Source organism: Cebus imitator, unplaced genomic scaffold, assembly GCF_001604975.1.
Source record: "Cebus imitator isolate Cc_AM_T3 unplaced genomic scaffold, Cebus_imitator-1.0 Scaffold53, whole genome shotgun sequence".
NCBI lineage: Eukaryota > Metazoa > Chordata > Mammalia > Primates > Cebidae > Cebus > Cebus imitator.
The window spans coordinates 8,619,506-8,641,870 of NW_016107368.1; the positions used below are offsets into that span (position 1 = coordinate 8,619,506).

Consider the following 22,365-nt stretch of genomic DNA (forward strand, 5'->3'; position numbering starts at 1 on the left):
CATCAGATTTCCTCTCCAGGAAGGAGTCATTGAAGTCTTCTTTAAAGGGCCATGGTCGGGTGCCATGGTTCACGCCTGTAATCCCAGCACTTTGGGAGGCCAAGGTGGGCAGATCATTTGAGGTCAGGAGTTCGAGACCAGCCTGGCCAACATGGTGAAACCCCATCTCGACTAAAACTACAAAAATTAGGTGCTGGGGTGGTGCACACCTGTAGTCCCAGCTACTCAGGAGGCTGAGGCAGGAGAATTGCTTGAACCTGGGAGATGGAGGTTGCAGTGAGCCAAGATCTTACCACTTCACTCCCGCCTGGGTGACAGAGCAAGACTCTGTCTCACAAAAATAATAATAAAAATAAATAAAGGGCCATGGTATGAGAATGGGCAGTTGTCCTTACAGGTTCTCCCAGCCCCATTCTGTCTTCTCCCTCTGAGCCTCATCCCTGCCTGAGGCCCTGACTCCAAGTTTCATGTCAGCCCAGGCCCAGAGAAACAAGCACCAAATGCCTGTTGAATGAATGGATTAATTAATTAATTGATATCTAAAACACTGTACTAATATAATACATTTATCTGAAGACAATTATTTGCAACAAATAAAATCATGACAACATATACATAAGGAAAGAAGAATAAAGATCTTTACTTTCCTGTTTCAGAAAGTAAAAACAGAAAAGGAAAAAGAACACAGGAACGAAAAATGAGGTCTCTTATGCCTTATCACTGCAAATGCTTACCCAAAATAAATAAATAAATAACAAGGCTTTAATCTTGAGGATTTATTCCAGGTAACTATACCTGGAATAAAATGAGGTCTTTTACATGAAATATAAAGGAGATATGATTTGTTATGTCCCTAGCCAGCCCTCTCTCTGTCACTCCACAGCTAGATAAGAAAAATGTTCTTTTTACCCTGCTGGACTCTCCACCTCCCCCACCCACTAGAAAGAGCCTCTGGGTTAGACCCAGCAGGAGCTGTAGTGAGGAAGGAGACCCCCTTCCCTCAGCCTGGCCTGTGCTTGAAGAAAAGGAGGAAATGAAAGTTAAAAGTCAGCCAGATGAGGTCAGTGGAAGAACCGGTTGGCGCTGCTGACCAGATCTGGAGGTTAAAAATTAAACCCCTACTCCTAACCACAATCCTATCTGTAGACCACAGGCATGGCATGGAAGAACCTTATCCCAGAAGGCATTGTTCTTATTCAACCACTCAAGACCCCATCTAGTCACATCCCCCACACTTGCTGAATCAGTCACGACCCTCTCACATGTGTACCTTTTAGACTGTGAGTCCTTAAAAGGGCCAGGATTTTCTTTCTTGAGGAGCTTGGTTGTCGAGGCGTCTATGCCTGCTGCCGCTCCCGGCCGAATAAAATTACCACTTCCTTCGCTCTTCAGTGTTCGAGAGCACTCCTGCTTCAGCAGCACCAGGAGAAAAAAATAAAGCAATGCAGATTCAGTCAGACATGCTGCAACATGCTATGTAGCAAGGAGCTCGGAGACAAGGAGGGGAGGGAGCAGAGCCACGTGGGCTGGGCGTCAAGAGGAGAGGATGGAAGGCTCTGGTGGGATATTTGGGGAGGAGAAGCAAGGGGTTTTTTTGTTTGTTGTTTTTTTGCTTTTTTGGTGTTTTTGTTTGTTTGTTTGTTTGTTTTTCTGAGACAGAGTTTCGCTCTTGTCACCCAGGCTGGAGTGCAATGGTGCGATCTCAGCTCACTGCAACTTCCACCTCCCAGTTTCAAGCGATTCTTCTGCCTCAGCCTCCTGAGTAGCTGGGATTACAAGCCTACACCCACCATGCCTGGTTAGCAAGAGTGGGGAGGTTAGATGAGTAGCCTTGGGTTGTGAAATGGATCTCCTCAATTATTTTTCAAATGATGAAAGTAACAGTTGGAGTTTGCTTTTTGCAATTGTTATGGCATTCATTGAAGGCAGGACTGGGCCCCATGGGACATTAGATTATAGATGGGTTTTATTCATGTGAAGTGGAAGGATATTACCCAGGATTTTAGATCTAAGATTCCTAGCTAGCTGCACCCAGTTTAAAATTATCCTCTTAGATCTTAGTCATGGACAATTTTGCCACCTCTTCCTACCTCTGGTGTAAACTGGTCAGGTTCAATTGGGCAAAATTGTTCTCATTCTCATACTGAAGCAGGACCAGCCACGAGAAACAGACCTCTGGAACACCGAACTGGGAAGGAAGAAACCACCAAGCTCCCCTAACAAAGAGCAGTTCTGCCTTTATATAGACTTACACTCTAGATATTACACGTGAAAGGGTCTTAGGTTCACAGCCTTAGAAATTACAAGTGAAAGGGTCTTGGGTTCACAGCTTTAGAAATCACATATGAAAGCGTCTTGTCTTGGTCGATGGAGGAGTGGGGTGGGGGGTTGATCTTGTTTAAGTAAAAACAATGTCTTCCAGAGAGATTCCCCCACACCATGCCTGCTATTTACAGGAAGGTGATTTTAGGAGGCGCCAGTCAGCCAGCCTTTTCTTCTATTGAAATGCAGTGTGGAAGTCAAGGGGGAGGTGATCCTAGATGCCTGGGTCTCCTTCCTCAATACTCCAATGGCAACGTCAGACAGATACTACAGAAAAAACTTTGAACTTGTCATTACAACTGTGAAGGTATCGCGCAGGTTAAGAATGCATGTTTAAAGCAGAAAACTAGATTGACATGGCATTTTGTCAGTTCACTAAATTAAGTAAAATTTTAAAAGGAATCTTACTTGTAGAATTACAAACATAAAATTAACTTTCCTCAACAATCAAGCAAATAGGTGGTTTAAACACATGCATGTAATTTCACTCCCTAATAGAGCCATTGAAATGACAGCATAGGGATTTGTTTTTTTAATGATGGGAAAAACGAAAGAGTAAACAAAACAAAAACATGTTTGGAAGCTGTAAAAGCAGAAGGGGAATGCAGGCTGACTCCATAGACACACAAGCGTGATCTGGGCCAGAGCGGGAAAATGTGGGAGTCAACTGGTTTATCCCAAGGAATCCTCAAACACCTGGGGGCCAGTGGCTCCAGAAGCCCCCTGGCAGCAGTAATGCAGGCACCTATTAGGAAGAGTGTGATGTGTTTACAAAGTGGTTCGATCTCCAGGCTCCTTTCCACCTCCACGTGCTGAATGACTGAACTTACTATCCCTGAGGTGGCAAACAGCCTCCCTTGGTTGGGAAAGACATGGCTGATGGTAAGGGGGCCAGGGTGAAATCAGGGTAATGTCATGAAAACGTATGCTCCTACGCAGCTCCCAGAACACTGAGCCCGTCATCCCTCCTCCTGCTGGGAGATAAGAGGATGCTTTCTAGTAAATGTGGCAAGCCAGAAAGAGCAGTCTTGCTGACAGAATGGCCCCAGCAGGATCACTCTACAGGGGAGCTCAGAGTTACCAAGCCCCTCTGATGTTCTGCTAAGTCCCTCCCAAAATAAACAGGAGCAAGAAGCAACAGGGGAAGAGGAAGCTACTTGGGGTGAACAGAAGCTGTGCATAAAGAAGACATTTAAAAAATATGAGCTGGGTGCGGTGGTTCACGCCTGTAATCCCAGCACTTTGGGAGGCCGAGGCAGGCAGATCGCCTGAGGTCAGGAGTTCAAGACCAGCCTTATAATAACCTAACTTGCATTAGCTTAACTGACTCCATCTTAGCTGCAAACCTGACAAGCTCTCTCTGGTCTCTCCCTCCCTGCTGAGGCCCCTCAGGTTCACAACTGGGTCATGCTGTACTCAGAGCCGTGAAGCACTGAGATTTGAAGCAAGCTGTTCTTAGCACCTGTAACCATTGTAAACAAATCCTGTGTGTCAAGCCCACCTGCCATTGTGAAAAACTCCCCTTTGATTATTGTGGAGAAAGTACCTGGACACTCCCTTAGTGATTGTATGGAAAGTTCCCACTGCTACCCCCCTTAATGCTTCCTACTAACTTGCTCTTTCTGCTTCTGTAAAATTCTACTTCAGCTAGGCTCCCCCTCCCCTACCTAAATCAAGATATAAAGGGAAATTAAACCCCTTCCTCGGAGAGAATTTTGAGTGTTAGCCATCTCTCGGTCACTGGCAAATAAAGGACTCTTAATTTGGAACCCAGAGGGTGACACTTTCCTTCTGACTTGCTTGGTTACAACAGCCTGGCCAACATGGAAAAATCCCGTCTCTACTAAAAATACAAAATTAGCCAGGCATGGTGACACATGATTGTAATCCCAGCTATTCAGAGGCTGAGGCAGGAGAATCACTTGAACCTGTGAGGTGGAGGTTGTGTTGTACTGGCCCGAGCAGAGAAAGTCAACACCAAGACAAAAGTATGCCAAATTACAGGGTCTTCATTGCCAACGGCCACGAGGACTCGCATCTCTCCAACCCGTGGCCCCGAAAGGAGGGTGTCAAGACCTTTCGTACCCATAAAACCACCTCGGGAGTGAGGGTGAGGGGCGGGGGTGGGGTTGAGGGGCTTCAGACATTCTGAGGGCTAGTGGATTCTGTAAATCACTCCCCGGGCAGGGATGAGGGTGAGGGGCTCCGGACATTCTGAGGGCCAGGGGACTTTTGACATTCTGATTGTTACTTAAGTGTTCACAAAAGTCAAGATTAGCATTTGTTTACACATTGTCTGGGTAGGGTGGAAATCACAGTCCTTAATTACTTAATCACATTTGGGTTATATAGAGCAGTTTCCACAGAAAGCCAGGTATGGTTGAGGTATGCAGTTTTATGGGGCTTTTACCATGTCACAGTTGCAATGAGCTGAGATTATGCCTTTGCGCTCCCCACTGGGCAACAAGACCAAAACTCTGTTTCAAAAAATATATATATGGTTAATATCCTTAGAGAGGCATGAGGAGATATTTCTTTCATGGAACTAGAACAGAATGCTATGAAAGAAAGAGGGAGGACAGGAAAGGGGGAGAGAAAAGAGAGAGAAACTGACTCCGACAACAAAGAATTCTTTATACGTTTTAAAATCATGATAGCAGATAAAGGTCTAGGAGATACACTTAGGGAAATCTCTCAAAAGTAGAATAAAAATAAAAAGAGAATGACAGACAGAAGAGAAAAATATAAGGATGTTAGAGGTCCAATCTAGAAAGTCCAAAATTCAAATACTAGGAATTACAGAAAGACAAACACCAACAAACAGAAGACAGAAAATTAAGAAGAATAATTCTGAAACATTTCCTGGAAGTAAACTAGTATGTTTCCAGATTGAGCAGCTCACAACGGCCAACAGGCACTGGGTAAAAATAGAGGCTCGCAAAAGCATCATGAAAGTATATAACCACAGGCAAGGAGAACATCTGACCAGTTCCAAGAGAGAATAGACCACACCTGAGCTGCAGCAGGGACCCCTCTTAGAGGCTGACAGCCCCCACAAGCATGGAAATAAAGGAACATCTTGAGTTTCTTCCCCCCCCCCGCCCCCCGAGACACAGTCTCACTCTGTCACCCAGGCTGGAGTGCAATGGTGCAATCCCAGCTCACTGCAAGTGATTCTCCTGCCTCAGCCTCCTGAGTAGCTGGGATTACAGGTGCACGCCACCACACCAGGCTAATTTTTGTATTTTTAATAGAGATTTCACCATGTTGGTCAGGCTGGTCTCAAACTCCTGACCTCGTGATCTTCCCACCTCGGCCTCCCAAAGTGCTAGGATTACAAGATGTGAGCCACTGCACCCAGCCTTGAGTTTCTTTAAGGGAAATTCCAGGTACCTACCTAGCCTTGAGAAGTAAATAGGCAACCTAGTAAATAAGAAGCTGACAAGAGCCTCACATAATAGCCAAGGAAGTCAGAGCCACAGAATGTTTGGCTCCCTACAGAAACTAAACATTACACCTTAACAATGTTCTTGAGTTGCTTTTCAGAAACCTGGACCATGCCACATGGAAAATATCATCTACTGGCATGCAGACCTCAGATAAGAGAGAATTGAGAACCGAAGTGTGACCACCGTTCTCTATTCTAAATTTCTTCCTAAGGGGCCTGGAGGAAGGCATACCCACAGGTCAGAGCTCAACATTCCTTTCTACTGAACCCAAGTTTTTAGACAAAGCTTAACCAATCACAAATCGGAAAATCTTTGAATCTACCTATGACTATGAGCTTCCTCACTTCAAAATGTCCCACCTTTTCAGGCCAAACCAATGTACACCTTCCATGAATTCATTTATGACTTTACACATAACCTCTGCCTCCCACCTTTAAAAACCCTTAAGTTTGGGTTTTTATACATAAGCCCTCAAGTTTGGGTCTTAAGCCCTAGCTGCCTAATTCTCGTTGGCACCCTGCAATAAATTCCCCGCTTTCACTGCAATCACAATGTCAGTGTTTAGCTTTGCTGTGCTGGGCGGGCAGACCAAGGTTCAGCTTGGTAACTGATGTAGTTTGGATGTGTGTCCCCTCCCAAATCTCATGTCGAATTGTAACTCCCAGTGTTGGAGGTGGGGTTGGTAGGTGGCGATTGGATCACGGGGGTGGATTTCTCATGAGGGGTCTAGTGCCGTCCTCTTGGTACTGTCCTTGCAACAGGGACTGAGCTCTTGCAAGATCTGGTATAATTTGGATTGAAAAGAGTCTCTGTTTTAATCACCTCCACTTTGCCAGATATCCAGAACTGTTGAGCTATTGGTAAACTGGATTATCCTTCTCTCCTGCATTTTTGTTTAAGAATTATCTTATCTGGCTGTTTGCTATGTGTGTGTATTTTTTTCTGTGTACTTGCCATGGTCTGAATGTTTCTGTCCCATGTAATTTATGTGTTGAAGTCCTAACCCCCAGGCAATGGTGGTGTTAGGAAGTGAGGCCTTTGGGAGGTGATTAGGTCAGGAGGGTGGAGTGGAGCCCTCATAAATCGGAGTAGTGTCTTCCTAAAAGAGGCTGTCACCCCTTCCAATACATGAGGACACAGTGAGCAGGTGCCATCTGTGAACCAGCTACCTGGCAGGCTGAGGCAGGAGAATCACTTGAACCCAGGAGGCAGAGGTTGCAGTGAGCCAAGATGGTGCCACTGCACTCTAGCCTGGGCGACAGAGTAAGGCGCCATCTCAAAAAAAAAAAAATGTGTCTTCAGGGAGCAATAATGTTTCAAAGGACACATCACCCTCCCACCCCTGGGTGATGAAGGCCCGTGTCCTACAAGGCCAGCCCAGCTGAGGTAGATAGACCCTGCCTCTCCCTCCAATCATCCCAAAGCAAGATTTTCCAGCCCACAAACACCAACAACAGCTCTTGGCAATTACAAGCATGTTTACCAGGAAGGCTGTTTCTCTACCTTTTAAAAGTCTGTGGTTGTGATTCTCACACAGACACAGACACACGCACACACACACATGCATGCATGAGCACACATTTTATGGGCACTCTACATGCAAGAGATGTCCACCCAGTTCCCAAGAATGTGTGATTGAAAATACCATAATTAAATAAATATGCCATCTCTGAGTTTTGGAAGAAAACTGCATTCCTATTTGACTTACTTGGGGCGTAAATAACAATCAGGTTAGCTTAAATGCATCCTTAGTCAACCTTCAGGGCCCCCAGGAGGCTGGGTCTCAGTGTTCAGGGGAGGGAAGTTAACTGACAGCACAGAGGATGGGGGAGATTGAAGGGACTAATTAATCCACAGCTTATATCTCAGTGGCACGAGTGCACCGAGTACCACACACTGGGCTTCTCTACTCTGCTATTTCTGGCCCTATTGGTGTCAGCTTTGCTCCAGATTCCCAGCTGAGGAACCCAGCAAGCCGACCAGATCTATAGGTGAGGACTTGGCTAGAGATTTCCACAGTTCCAGCTGATCAGATCAGAATGAGGCTGGAAAGAAACAGGGAAGAACTACCAGCAAGAGGCCACAAGGGAGGCTGGGACAGTAATCTGAACTACTGATGGCTTTCCCACCATTAACGAAGACTGTGAATGGGCTTTCTGTTTACGTCAATGGATTATTAACTTTCAGATAACACTGAGGTTTGATCTTGAAGATGAAAGCACACCCTTGAAAATTTCATTGCTTTCTAGGATATTGCAATGCTATTACAAATAAGTGTAAAGAAAACAAAGAGAAAAAGGATATTCCAAGATGACACATAATTAAAAACTACCACCTGTGACAAATAAAACGTATTTAAGCATGCTATTTGTCAAGAGGCTCCTTTTCTTCCTACTGGCACTTGGACTGGAATGAGAAAGAAGGAAATAGGCCTGTTTATTAAAGCACACCGCTTGCAAATTTTATTAAGATAGTTATGAAAGTATATCATTAAAATAAACAGATCACCAGAAAATGTTATCAATAAATATATTATGTGACCTGAAGAATTGCATAGATTTCCAACAGCTCAGTATGAATATATGAGGATTCTTTCTTAAGCACAGATGGATAAAGATATGCAAAGAGTAGCAAAAATACGATAATACAAACAAGCTGCATGAACAAAATAGGGAGTGCATTATTTCCTGAGCAATGGCTGCCGTCTACCACAGTTTAGTGCTTCTGCTCTGAAATACAATGGAATCACACCAGCAGAGGAAGGAACCCAACATGCTCCTCTTTGCCCAGCATCTGCGGTAGAGAAACAGGACCTGTCCTGGCCCTCTGAGGTCCCTCCCACTTCAAGCGGAGAAATTCTGGAAGACGTCGGCCGCCTCCAGCCAGTTCTGCAAGCAGGTCAGCCCGCGCTCCCGGATCTGCTTCCGCCCTTGGTTGGTGATGACCTCCCCATTTTGTTTCACAATCACAAGTTTGGGGATGGCCGTGACGTTGTACCTCTTCCTCAGCTCACTGCAGGAGAGAAGAGTGGTACCGAAGTTAGCACTTCCGCATGCACATCTGAAGGGACAGGCCCCCTCCCTCCGGCCTGAGGTATGCCAACTTGGAGGAAGCCACCAGGTGCCCCACTCCGCCTGCCCCTGCTCACCCTCCGGCTGGAGTGCGGGTTCCTTTCTTCTTGGTGCTACCATTTCTTTTCTTTTTATTTTTTTTTGTTTTGTTTTGTTTTTGAGACAGAGTTTTACTCCTGTCGCCCAGGCTGGAGTGCAATGGTGCCATCTCAGTTCACTGCAACCTCCGCCTCCCAGGTTCTCCTGTCTCAGCCTCTTAGTTGGCCAGACTGGTCTTGAACTACTGGTCTCAAGTGATCCACCTACCTCGACCTCCCAAAGTGCTGGGATTACATGCGTGAGCCACTACGCCCGGCCTTGTTTCTAACCCAGCTCTGCCCCAGAGAGCTGCCTACAGCAGTGAACTCTCCCTATTTGTGCTACCCAGTCCCACAGTCACCAGCCACCTGTGGCTGGGAGAGCTCAGAATGTGGTTAATGTGCCTGAGGAACTGAAGTTTTCATTTTAATTATCTTTTAATTTAAATGTAAGGAGTCACAAGTGGCTAGCGGCTACCAGATTGGATACAGTAGATCTAAACTCGCAAATAAACCCAATAATTTTTTATGTCCTCTACATCTCAAATGGTTAAAAAATATCAGGTACATATAATGGTAAAAGTTAAAATTCCAGCCAGGTGTGGGTGCTCACACCTGTAATCCCAGTGCTTCGAGAGACCGAGGTGGGAGGATTGCTTAAGCCCAGGAGTTCAAGACCATCCTGGGCAACACCATCTCTACAAAAGTTAAAAAATGAACTGGATGTGGTGGTGCGAACTATAGTCCCAGCTACCCTGAAGGCTGAGGTGGGAAGATCGCTGGAGCCCAGGAGGTCGAGGCTGCAGAGAGCCTCGTTAGCGCCACTACATTCCAGCCTGGGCAACAGACCCTATTTCTAAGAAAAAAAAAGTTAAAATTCCATGAGTTTTAAATACATCTAGAGCCTCATTTGACTTTCCACCCTACAAATTCAATGATGCGTCAATTGCCGTTATAATGATGAGAGGTTTCTTAGCCTCATTTTACATCACTGACATTTACAGCATCTGTAACCTGATGAGTGGTCTTTTTACAAAATAATTTGTATTTGTTTAGGGAAAGAAGGATCTGCCTCCTTGTGTCTGGTAGAGGACTTTTGGCCCCGTTCCCCAGCCATGTGGAAAGGGCCTAATTCCCGATAAGGAAGGCCCTTCCTCCCCCACAGGGAGGGTCCCTTATCTCACTCTATCCTGGCCCGACCCAAGACCAGCAACCTTCCCGCCCAGCGGCCCACTGAACCAATCACCATCCGCCCCACCAGCTCTCCTGTAACCTCCCGTCCCACAAGCTCCCGCCCGGCAGGCTTCCTGCCCAGCAACCAACCTAGCCAATTACTACCCACCAGGTCAGCTCTCCTACCGCCCCAGGCCCTCTGTCCCTATAAAGTCGACCGAACAAAGAAAGCGCGTGCGATTTCTCCCTTCCCGCTTGAGTCGCCCGGAGATCCCAATAAAGTCGGTACCGGTCACCACGCGTCCTGCCTCGAGTCTATTGAGCGCCTGCCTCCGTGGGTNGAAGGCCCTTCCTCCCCCACAGGGAGGGTCCCTTATCTCACTCTATCCTGGCCGGACCCAAGACCAGCAACCTTCCCACCCAGCGGCCCACTGAACCAGTCACCATCTGCCCCACCAGCTCTCCTGTAACCTCCTGTCCCACAAGCTCCCGCCCGGCAGGCTTCCTGCCCAGCAACCAACCTAGCCAATTACTACCCACCAGGTCAGCTCTCCTACCGCCCCAGGCCCTCTGTCCCTATAAAGTCGACCGAACAAAGAAAGCGCGTGCGATTTCTCCCTTCCCGCTTGAGTCGCCCGGAGATCCCAATAAAGTCGGTACCGGTCACCACGCGTCCTGCCTCGAGTCTATTGAGCGCCTGCCTCCGTGGGTTGGGGTCCCACAGCCGGGGTCGCACACCTTGGTTTTGCAATTCTTGTAACCTTCACTGGGATTACTCTCTCAAGACAGGGCAGCCAAATGAAATCCCCTTCTTCTTCACCACAACCAGGTCATGAGGGCCTCACAGTGGCAATAATCAGATTTCCTCAATCTGTCACCCTCAGGATTGTGAGGATCGTGAACCTGAGTGGAAGGAATAACCCATTTGAGACCCTACTGTTACCAAATCTCCCCTTTGATATGTCCATCAAGGTCTTCCTGCCACTTTCTGACATCCAGGTCAAAGACACATCATCACCCAAACAGGAGAAAATACAGGGTCCCCTACACTCAACAGGGAGAGAGTATGCTTTGTTTCCAAACATCTATAAAACAGCAACAAAATCAATCATGTTCTCAGTCAAGAAGAAAGTCTTAATGAATTTTAAGTACTCAATAATATACAGATCACTTAATCAGACCAAAGGTAATGGAATTGGAAGCCAATAAGAAATCATTTTTAAGAATGAGTTTTAAAACTATATGTTATATGAGAAACAGCAATGCAGATGACAAAATATTTAAAGAACAATATGGAATATACTACAAATCCCAAGCTGTAAACACAATTAAACACACTTAGGAAGCTGTAGCCTTAAACACGCTTATCCAAAACTTGTAGATAGATGACTTATGGATCTAATTCAAGAAGCTAGAAAAATAATCACAGCACAAACACGAAGAAAGTAGAAAGAAGGCAGAATAAGACTGAGAACAGAAATTAGCAAAATAGAAAATGAACCAGCAAAAACCAACATGGGGTAAGCAATAAAACCCAGTCTGGTTCTTAAGAAACACGAAAATGTGAAACAAATCTCTACCAAGCCTGGGCATAGTGGCTCAAGCCTGTAAAACCAGCACTTTGGGAGGTCAAGATGAGAGGATCACTTGAGCCAAGGAGTTCAAGACCTACCTGGGTGACATGACAAGACCCTGTCTCCACAAAAAATTTAAAAAATTAATTAGGTGTGGTTGCATGCACCTGCAGTCCCAGCTACTCGGGAGGCTGAGGCAAGAGGATCCACTTGAACCCAGGAGTTCAAGGTTGCAGGGAGCTGTGATCACACGACCGCACTCCAGCCTGGGCAACAGTGTAAGACCCTATCTCTAAAAAAAATAATCTATGGAGATTCAGCAAGGAAAAAGAGAGAAGGCACAAGAATGCCTAAAATCAGGCAAGTCTGGTCATTGTACAGATCCAGTGTGGACTGAACCTCCTTGAGGGGACACTGGTGGGAGGGCTGTGGCCTTTCTGGGAATATATGACTCCTGCCAGGGCAGCCCTGTTCTTCAAGGAACCAGGGCACACCGAGGCAGCTATGGACCTGCTCCCCATGGGGTCCAATGACTCACCTGAGGAGGGAAAGGAAAGATGGGAAAAATAAACATGTCAACGATTCTCTAAAACCCATCAGGCAGAGCGAAAAAAAAGACAAGGCAGAGACCTCTCTGCCAAAACTACATTCGCCGAACTGACAAAGTAAAACCTCAAACGCCAAGCAGATGCAAATTCGTGTCAAACTGCAGGTTTAGGGGACACCAACTCTATCACAAACAGCCGTGAGTGCCCAGAACAGGGGAGGCTCGTGTGGAACTCAGCTGGACAGAGCCTTCAAAGGTCTATGAACCACGGCAGTGGGCCTGAAAGATGTGGCAGACATGTCCCTCTCTCGAATCTTAAGAATCCTGCACAACACCTAAAATCTGACTGCCTAAGCAATGAGCTTCAGAGGCATAAAACAAAAATGTGTGGCCGGGCGCGGTGGCTCACACCTGTAACCCCGATACTTTGGGAGGCTGAGATGGGTGGATCACCTGAGGTCAGGAGATCGAGACCAGCCTGGCCAACATGGTGAAACCCTGTCTCTACTAAAAATACAAAAATTAGCTGGGCGTGATGGTGGGAGCCTGTAATCCCAGCTACTCAGGAGGCTGAGGCAGGAGAACCGCCTCAACGCAGGAAGGAGAGGTCGCAGTGAGTTGAGACGGCGCCATTGCTCTCCAGCCTGGGCAACAAGAGTGAAACTCATCTCCAAAAAAAAAAAATGAAGAAAAGAGAAACAACCAAGTAGCTCTATGCATAAAGACTGCAGCAAAATGGCCAGCAGCCTGATTTAAGCTCTTTATCCAGAAGTTTTGGCAAATGGGTTATTTCGGCATCTGTACTTTGGGCAGTGGGACAGAGCAGGGCAGCACGCGTCACTTTCATAAAGGGAAGCAGACCATCTGACTGGGGCCCGTGAGGACTCCTGGAGGGCCGCTGGTGGGCCGTGAAGGGGTTGGGATGCCAGCAACAGCAGCATCTCACCTACAGGTTCCTGCACCCTCAGCTCGGGCAGCACGTGCACTCCTAACAGATTCCCATCTGATGTGAGTCCATGAACCAGCCTTTTATCAGCACTGTCAGGAACAGTGTGAGAGAAACAATGTCCCAGAAACATCACCGGGGAACTCATCAGAAATGCAGTCTCCCTGCCCCTGACACTGGGGTGGTGCCTGAGATCCGGTGGTTCACGCTCGCTCAAGTTGGCTGACCCCGCAGCAGTCTCCCAGGGCTTTCTGCATTCCCTGCACCAACTGGGAGGAGGGAGGAGAGAGCAGGTGGAGGGGAGGCTGGGCAGGGTGCCCCTGACAGCACGGGGACTACAGGCCTGTGGTTTGCTGCTCAGCATCTGTGACCCTCCTTGGGAAATCATGTCTCCTCCAGTTCTGGCAGGAACTAGCTGTGTGTCGTGGGCAAGCTAGTTAACCCCCTGCACCTCGGATTCCTCATCTACACCAGGGGAATAACAGAACCCACCGCCTGTAGTTGTCAGGATTAAATAAACAGCTTAACGAAGAATGAGTCTTGGCACATAATAAGTACTTGATAAATACCAGATGTCCTTACTGGGTGGGAAAGACCCATCTACAATTCCACCTGGGCCAGCTGCTCAGTCAGCATATCTATCTGGTGGCCCCTGGCTACACCTACTAATACAGAAATGGAGAACTAGCAGAATCAGAATCCATGAGGCTTGGTGCAGCAGCTGGCTGTGTGCTGGGAAAGAGAAAGGTATGGGAATGTGCAGTCTGAGATATAGCAGCCATTCTGCCACCATGAGGAGACACAGGATTTGCCAGGCAGCCACTGCCGGCAGCCTGAGCAAGGGAATGACATGCAGAAGGCAAGCCACAAAGCTGAATCTTCAGCAGCCTGCAGCTTTCCCTTGAGACCATCTCCTGGCTGATGGGTGTTTCATTAAAGCCAGCCCATAAACTTCACTGTTTAAGCTCTTTGAGTTGTTGTCATCGTTGTTGTTTTAATCACTTGCAATATTAAATCAAGCTCTGACAGTCAGGGGGATGCAGGGCAGGCTGGGCTTTGAGGAATGAGGAGGCCAGGTGGTCATTTCACTGATATTCAAAGAGACACTCAGTACCTCAAATCTCCATGCTGGCAGCCTCTGCCTGGGGACAAATGTAACCTTGGAGCTGCACAGGAGAGGAAGAACCACACTTTTTCACTAATATCATCTCGATCCCCTCTGGGCCCTGAGCTGCTTCCGTAGGGAAGATAACTTGCTTTTGGAGGAGAGAACGTTATCATGGTGATAACTCAGGACTTCAAGCATTTGGGAAAAATCCAAGAGCACAGTTCCTCCTTGTCCTCAGCACGGTTGCAACCAACGTTAGTCCCTGCCTTCAGCTAACACAGCCACATCCTTGTTGCTGGCATAACCACGCTTCTGTGTTGCCATGGCAACTCCTGACTCCAGTCTCTGTCATCTCAGCCAGGAGCAGGCTGCAGCCAAGCAAATCTCTCTGCTGCACTGTCTTTTGCTCACTTGCTCCAACCACCCACCAAACATACTCCCCGAGGATGCCAGGCACTCAGCCATGTCTGGCTCCATCCTGTGGGCAATGGAAACTCAGGAAACCCTCGGAGAGCTGGTACAAGGCATGGCTAAACCAGATCGGTCTTTGAACCAAGAGTCAATTAGAGGGGAACACCGAGGCCCTGCAGAACACTTAGGGGAATATTCTAAAGCTCCAGCACCTGAGTGAAGGAAACAGCAATGATCAGAAAGGGAAGGACCTGGGAGCTGCAAAATCAGTGGATTCAGTGGTTATGTTGAGCCCTGAGGACCCAGGAAGCAGTGGGAACACAGAGCTGGAGAGAGTCAAGGGCTGGAAAGGTAAAGTCAGGAATTATTGGCACAAGCACTGATCTTCTCCCACTGAGCCATTCCCTACGCAAGAAATGAAGCCCTAGCCAGATTTCCTTTTCCATCAGATCTAAACTTGTCGGGCCTGGAAGTTGAGGGACTGCAACACCAGCCATGGCCAGAAGGCAGTGTTAAGAGCTGAGCAGGCAGGAGGAGGGGACAACCTCCTCCAGTGCTTTTTGGGGTCTGCCAAAGTTCTGGAGGCCAAGTAGGGATGAGAGCTATTAATAAAATCATATAAGATCACCACTGATCATGTCTTTTGTGAAGAGCAGCATGTCATGGGAATTCCTGCTGGAGAATCAAGAACTTGTTACTTCATTCCTGGACAGATAATGAGTTTTACTCATAAACCCACTAATGCAGGGAAGGAAGACAGGGCAGGATGGAACCTCACCCTGAAAACACACCTCCAGAGCGTGCTGGTGTGTGTCACCAAAGCTGTCCCCACATTAAGGCTTGGCACCTCCTCTCAGCCCAGCTGCACTGGGCACTTAGGGAACTGCCAGCCGCGGCCACACACCCAATTCTTTAGTTTCAGGGGCGTTAGTAAATAGCTGCCTCTCTGGGGGCTGAGGGCAGTCCGCACTGCTGTGTTGAGCGTATGGTGCAGGGTACACTGGAAAGCTCAGCTCTGCACAGCTTGGAGGACAAGGGAGGGCCCCAGGCCTCCTCTCCCTGCAGGTACATCTGCAGCTGTCCTCTGCCTCCAGCCATGCCAACAGTAACCCCCAAGGGTGCCACTCTGTGATCTCTTTGGAAGCAGCTGTTTTTCTTCTCCCTTGACTCAGCTGATTTACCAGAAATTTAGTGGAGGGAGGGTGATGAGCTCGGGCCTCTGAGGACTGAAAGCACGAGGCCCCATTACCCCGCACCTGCCAAGTGGAGCTCCCATAATGCCACTATCCTGGGCTCCACCTCTCCACAGCACCAACCAGAAAGTATTGTGTTCTGCGCACATTAGCAACTTCCCAAGTGCCCACGAAGGCTTTGTACATTTTTTGGTTCTTCCTGGCTGTGGTTATTTCCTTTTTGCTCATGATCTGATTTCACAAATCCAGGATAGGATAAGCAGAATTTAGGATGTAGCTCCGACAATTCCCACAGAACATCCCACTTCCTAGCTTACACGTGACAACCACGGGGTGAAGGAAGTTCCGTGTGGAAAGGGGTAGAGACAAACAGCTAAGTTTACAAAAAGAAAATTCTCTCCCAGGCCAGCCAGGCTGAGAAGATAGGAGTGCACTGCTGACCCACGTCAGGCAGCTCACTGCCTCAAACTGGAGCTCACAGGCATGGCCGGAGCATCAGAAACAGAAGAGAGGTCTGCAGGGCCCCAAGCAATGACCTCCTCAGGCCAGTCTGTGTGCTCCTGGGGGCCAAGGCTCACCGCCCCCTCAGAGACCAAGTAGGGCAAGGCAGAAAGAGGGTGTCCAGAGCCAGGAGAACTCAACTCTATGCCTCAATGGCACATCTGTAAAACGGAGCAATAGATTAGAGAGCTGGGACATAACCAGGGGACGTATGAGCTCTTTTCTGATCAGCTCAGCCCTGACAACAACCACGTGATGTATCATATGCTGAGCAATAAAATACCTTGCCTACCATCACCTAGCAAGTAAATCCCAGAGCTGGGCCAGAGCTCTGTGCCCAATTATTATAATAACGCTGCCATCGCCTCTCGATTTCAACCCTGTGTTCTTTCAAAAGCTTACAAATAACTTGAGTATTAAGCAAGTCCAATCTTATTTTTAAAAGCACCACTGGAAGTGATTCTATAAGAAATCCTTTTGCAAAGTGAACCACCTGTCTTTAAGATTCATTATCAATGGGACTTTCAGAGTCCCAGTGTGAGTGAAGCTCCCAGAAGCAGGTCACTAACCCCTCCCCCACCAAGGCTGGGTGGCACCCTGCCTGGGCCTCCTCTTTCACTGCAAATCACCAAAAGTCGTGCTTGGGAGAACAATCAGATTTCTTCCAGTTAATTACTCAACTACAGAACTTTCCAAAGTTGGCTTCCAGTTTTCATTTTCCAGAAGGAATGTCATCTCATGATAATTAGCTTAGGGGGTAATCCCACAACTTAATGATAATCCCATGAAATGTGAGGCTGGCCTCTGTAAAGCAAAATGCAGAAATTCACACTGGTACTTAGAAGCAGGTGGCCGGCACAACACACTTGAGGAGGCCTGCTTTAAACCTAAGTCTGGACTCTTACCACATAGGAGACCACAGGAGGTCATCCCCAAAAACAGAACAATCAATCCCGGTCGGCTCCTTCTCTGCCAATCCCTACCCGCTCCTTTCCAAAAGTTAGAGTAATAAAGTTTATAGTAATGGGTTTTACGTCTCTCTAGTGATGAAATTCCATCAGTGTCAGTAAAAATGAAACCACAAAGGTGGCCAGCACCTGGGTTCCTGTCAGCCCTGGACCCCGTCCCTCCCCAAGCACACCAGCGGCAGCCTGCTCTGTGGGTGCCTGTCACAGAGCTGATGTCCTCGCCGGTCACCCTTTATCCCCGCATCCAGACACCGGATCGTGTCCCTGTGCTTCCTGCCCACTAACTGGGAGGACCATACAGCGGTGCTGGGATTCCAGGGCTGACTGGGCAGGTGGTTCCCGGAGCCAAGCGCGGGAACCCACAGCATCAACATCACTGGGAGCTCCTTAGCAATGCAGATTCCCCGAGCTCCAGACCCGAGGCAGAAACGGCCCGCGCCCATGCTCCACGAGCCTCCTGGGGGTGCTGATGCCCTGGGTTTTCTAATTTGGTCTCGACCCTCCCTGATCTCTAAGAGAGGCTTAGAGAAACTAAGACTGTGTGATTTACCAGAGTCGGGATGTGAACCTAGAGACTGGGAGGTGGGAGGAATAAGCGGGAGGTGGGGCATCATAAAGAGCTCCCAAGTGTATAGAGGGAGGCCTGGCGGGACACGGGGGCGACGCGCCGGGTGGCCCCCGCCCTCAAGGGCCCACTCACTGTCGGTAGGGGTCGTGGAAGGGCAGCGCCAGCCAGGCGCCATGCAACTCGCGCATGAAGTCCAGCATCTCCCGGGCGCTGCCGTCGGCAGACACGAAGACCACTTCGAAGGGTGCGGGCCGCCGCGCCTCGGCCACCAGCGCCGTGTAGAAGTCGCAGAGCAGCGGCGTGAAGTCGCGGCTGGGCGCGCACCGAGCCGCCGCGAAGTACAGCGCCACCACCTTGTTCTGCAGCGCCACCTCGGCCTCCACCGCCGCGCCCTTACAGGTCACCAGGTGCCGCCCGCCCAGAACGTCAACCATGGCGCGGGCGCGCGGCCACCAGCGGCCAGAGGACACCTACAGGAGAAATGATCACCAGCGGGCGGTGGCAAGCGCCGCGGTGCCTGGTCTCTGTCCGCACCGTCGGACCTCTCAAGACCTGCCCCAGCTGCGCCCAGACCTCGGCCCCGGCCTCGCCTCTGGCTGGAGCAGGGGTGTCCGCGCTGACAGTGGGACACTCAGACACCCGAGACCCCAGCTGTCTGGGCGACAGCGCAGCACCTGCCTCTAGGAGCTGAGCCGGCCGGGCAACCTGAAGCCCTCAGGTCTCTGCACCCTCCCCCAACTGCACCCCGCCTACACACCCCCCCCACTCTACCCCACGGTCCCCGCCCACATCCCCCGCACTCTCCCCTCACTGCTCCCCCCTACACTCCTGCACTTTCTTCACTGCTCCCCGCCCTCAACCCCACTCTCTCTACCCGCTGAGCCCTACCCGCATCCCCTCACTCTACCCCACGGCTCCCCGCTCGCATCCCCGAACTCTCCCCCTCCATGCGCCTAGCCCACGGTCCCGCGGCCTCCCTCACTGCACCCCGCCCACACTCCTGCAGTCTCCCTTCACTGGCCCACGCTCGCATCCCCGCACTCCCCACCCATTGCCCCCGCCCACATTCCCGCACTCTCCCTTCACTGACCCCCTCCCCCCACATTTCCTCACTCTCCACCTGCTGTGCCCGGCCCACATCCCCCGCACACTCCTACTACGCCCCGCCCACATCCGTGACCCCGCCCACATCCCCACTCCTCCCTTCCCACATCCCCACTGCTCCCCGCCCACATCCCCGCAGCCCCAGTCACACTGCCGCGTCCTCCCGGCCCCGGGCTCTACCCTCGCGGCTCTCTCTGCGGCGCCCCTCCACTTTCTCCCGACGCAGTGCCCTCCGTCCTGCCCCACCTACTGCCTTCTGTGGGTCCCCAACACCGTGCTCTTCCCCCTCCTTCACTTCCTCCCACTCCTCGCGCGCCCCTTCAGCGTCCCACGCTGCTCCTCCCCGAAAACCGCGCGTCGCTGTCCTTCCCTCCTGGGCTCTCTTCCAGTCTCACGCTCCCTGCCGGGCCCTCCGTAGGTGTCCCGCAGCCATCTCCCCAGGACATGTGAACCCTGCTTTGGAGCTCTAGCGGAGGCCCAGCACCCTGGAAGGGGCCTCGGGGAGCATGGGGCGACAAGGAAGGGGAAAGACAGTTGGGCTTACAGTGGACAAGGGCGGGGCGGTAGAGAACCTGGGCTCAGTTGGTTCGGGGTGTTTGCCCCTGACATCCTGTGTCCTGGCTGGGAGGGTTCCTGGAGTTCAGGAAGAAATTGGGGGCGGCGCTTACGGAATGTTTTATTTTTTTTATTATTTATTTATTTATTTATTTGAGACGGAGTTTCGCTCTTGTTACCCAGGCTGGAGTGCAATGGCGCGATCTTGGCTCACCGCAACCTCCGCCTCCTGGGTTCAGGCAATTCTCCTGCCTCAGCCTCCTGAGTAGCTGGGATTACAGGCACGCGCCACCATGCCCAGCTAATTTTTTGTATTTTTAGTAGAGACGGGGTTTCACCGTGTTGACCAGGATGGTCTTGATCTCTTGACCTCGTGATCCACCCGCCTCGGCCTCCCAAAGTGCTGGGATTACAGGCTTGAGCCACCGCGCCCGGCCAGAATGTTTTATTTGGAGAACCAAGAGTATTAATTTTGTGACGAGCACTGTTGTGGGCTCCGGGAATTCGGCAGTGAGAAAATCAACTCCTGCCAGACCCGGGCTAGAGGCGAGAGAACGAGGCACTCGCTTGGGGTCAAAATTTAAATAATGTTTTAATACAATGTCTTAAAAATTTTAAATGAACGCAAAAAAAGTTTATAATGAACAAAACATCAAAAGCTTAAAGACAGTGAAGGAAACCAGAGTATGCCATCCTAAAATGTGCTGCTTTGGTATATTGATTATTTTGAGCCAGAGGCACTTGAAAAACAGCAAATGCAGAGAGACTTTCTCCTCTAACCTGTCTAAGGACAGAGCATCCAAAAGAAATCGGCTTGTCCTAAATTCCCTCCCTGGAGTTTTGTCACACAGGGAAAATGGACTCTTATCACAGCAGAAGTCCACACCACACCTAGACAAACTTTGTCAGAAATTCGTAAAGACCTATTCATCTTTCCTAAAAATCAGTTCCTCTCCCCTAAGTGGCCTACACCCACTTCCAGTTCTCCTGTTTTATAAGCTCTCGAAGCTCACTGGTTTGGGGGTTTTCACCTTTTTTCCTGCAATGACCCCATGCAGTTAATATTAAAGATTAATAAATGTGCATTCCCATTCCTCTGTTCATCTGCCCGTTGGCGGTTAATTTCATAACCCAGCTATGGAACCGGGGAGGATACAGAGGTCTTTCCTAAGACAGGTTGGATCCCACACAGACTTTGGACTCCTGTCGCGATCACCGAATCCCCTAAATCCTGCACCTGCGCCTGCCTGGAGCCTACATTCTAACGGACACAACAAAAAAATAAGGAAGATATTTTGCAGGTGCTATGCCAAGAGAAGAGTCATGAGCAGGGGCGCAGGTTTTTCTTGTCTTGTTTTGTTTGAGAGGAGTCTCACTCTTGTTGCCCAGGCTGGTGTGCAATGGCCCGAACTCGGCTCACTGCAACCTTCGCCTCCCGGGCTCAAGTGATTCTCCTGCCTTGGCCTCCTGAGTAGCTGGAATTACAGGCGCCCGCCACCACGCCCACCTAATTTTTGTATTTTTAGTAGAGACAGAGTTTCACCATGTTGGCCAGGTTGGTCTCGAACTCCTGACTTAAGGTAACCCACCCACCTCGGCCTCCCAAGTGCTGGGTTTACAGGTGTGAGCCACCGAGTCACTCAGGGGTTTTTTTTGTTTGGTTGGTTGGCTGTTGTTGTTTTGTTTTTGTTTTTAAGACGGAATCTCGCTTTGTCACTCAGGCTGGAGTGCAGTGGCACAATCTCGGCTCACTGCAACCTCCGCCTCCCGGGTTCAAGCGATTCTCCTGCCTCAGCCTCCAGAGTAGCTGGAACTACAGGGGCGTGCCATCACCCAAGGGGGGCAGTTTTAATTAGCGGTGAGAGGAGTCGGGGAAGGTGAGATTTGCGCTTCCTAAGGAGCCGCCTGCCGGCGGAGCCTCCCCCTGTCTCGCAGTTAAATGAAGGGAAATTGGCCGATGTGCTTTGCCTGCCGACACAGCCTGTCTGCTCCGGTGCATAAAAGTACTTAGCAGCCAAGGCTTAGTGGAAACCCTGCGGGAGGATTGATTGTCGCTGTTAGGTGAAGCAGGCTGTCAGAGCCCCGCTTCACTGTCCTCTGGGAAAACTGGGGAAAATGGATAGACAAATCGGAGGAAAAAATTGAGAGGAGCTGTGAGCAGCATAAATCTTGCATGAGGAGGCCCCTGACTTATGTTAAAACTCAGAGATAAGAGGAATGAAATGCAGCTAAGCTCTAGAAATCATCCAGACTATTTTGTCGTTTTATCCTTGAACACACAATGAGCCAAAGTAGACAGCATTCCTAATTAGTTGATGGTGCCACCCTCCTGAGAAAATCAACAGTCATTCATGTAAATACTGCCGGCCCTCCTGGGGAACTCACCCAATCTCCATCCAGGAATGGATGGTACTTCCTGCTGCCAATGTCGAGGGTAGGGTGGCTTCCCAGGCATGCGGCCCCTCAGAGGCATGGGGCCCTGCAGTCACTTGGGGCTCAGTGTTCCGTGGCTGCAGTCTTTGTTGTTTTGTTTAGAAACTGAATCTCACTGTGTTACCCAGGCTGCAGTGCAGCCTCGAATTCCAGGCCTCCAGGGATGCTCCTGCCTCAGCCCCCTGAGTACCTAGGGCTGCAGGCATGTGCCACTATGCATGGCTAATTTTATTTTATTTTATTTTATTTTATTTTATTTTATTTTATTTTATTTTATTTTTTGTAGAGATGGGATCTCCCTATGTTGCCCAGCCTGGTGAATTTTTCTTTCTTTTTTTTTTCTTTTTGAGATGGAGTCTTGCTCT

The 22,365-nt window shown here is 49.4% G+C and overlaps 1 protein-coding gene across 1 annotated transcript; it reads right to left on the reverse strand.

Annotated features, from left to right (window-relative positions):
* Positions 1-8,204: 8,204 nt before the first annotated feature.
* Positions 8,205-19,299, reverse strand: NXNL2 (nucleoredoxin like 2). Its single transcript, XM_017528482.2, has 3 exons — positions 19,193-19,299; positions 18,041-18,378; positions 8,205-8,783 (listed from the first exon to the last, which is right to left on the reverse strand). Exons 2-3 carry the CDS (start codon positions 18,340-18,342, stop codon positions 8,615-8,617), a joined length of 471 nt encoding a protein of 156 aa, XP_017383971.1. The 5' UTR covers positions 18,343-18,378; positions 19,193-19,299; the 3' UTR covers positions 8,205-8,614.
* Between the last annotated feature and the right edge of the window lie 3,066 nt (positions 19,300-22,365).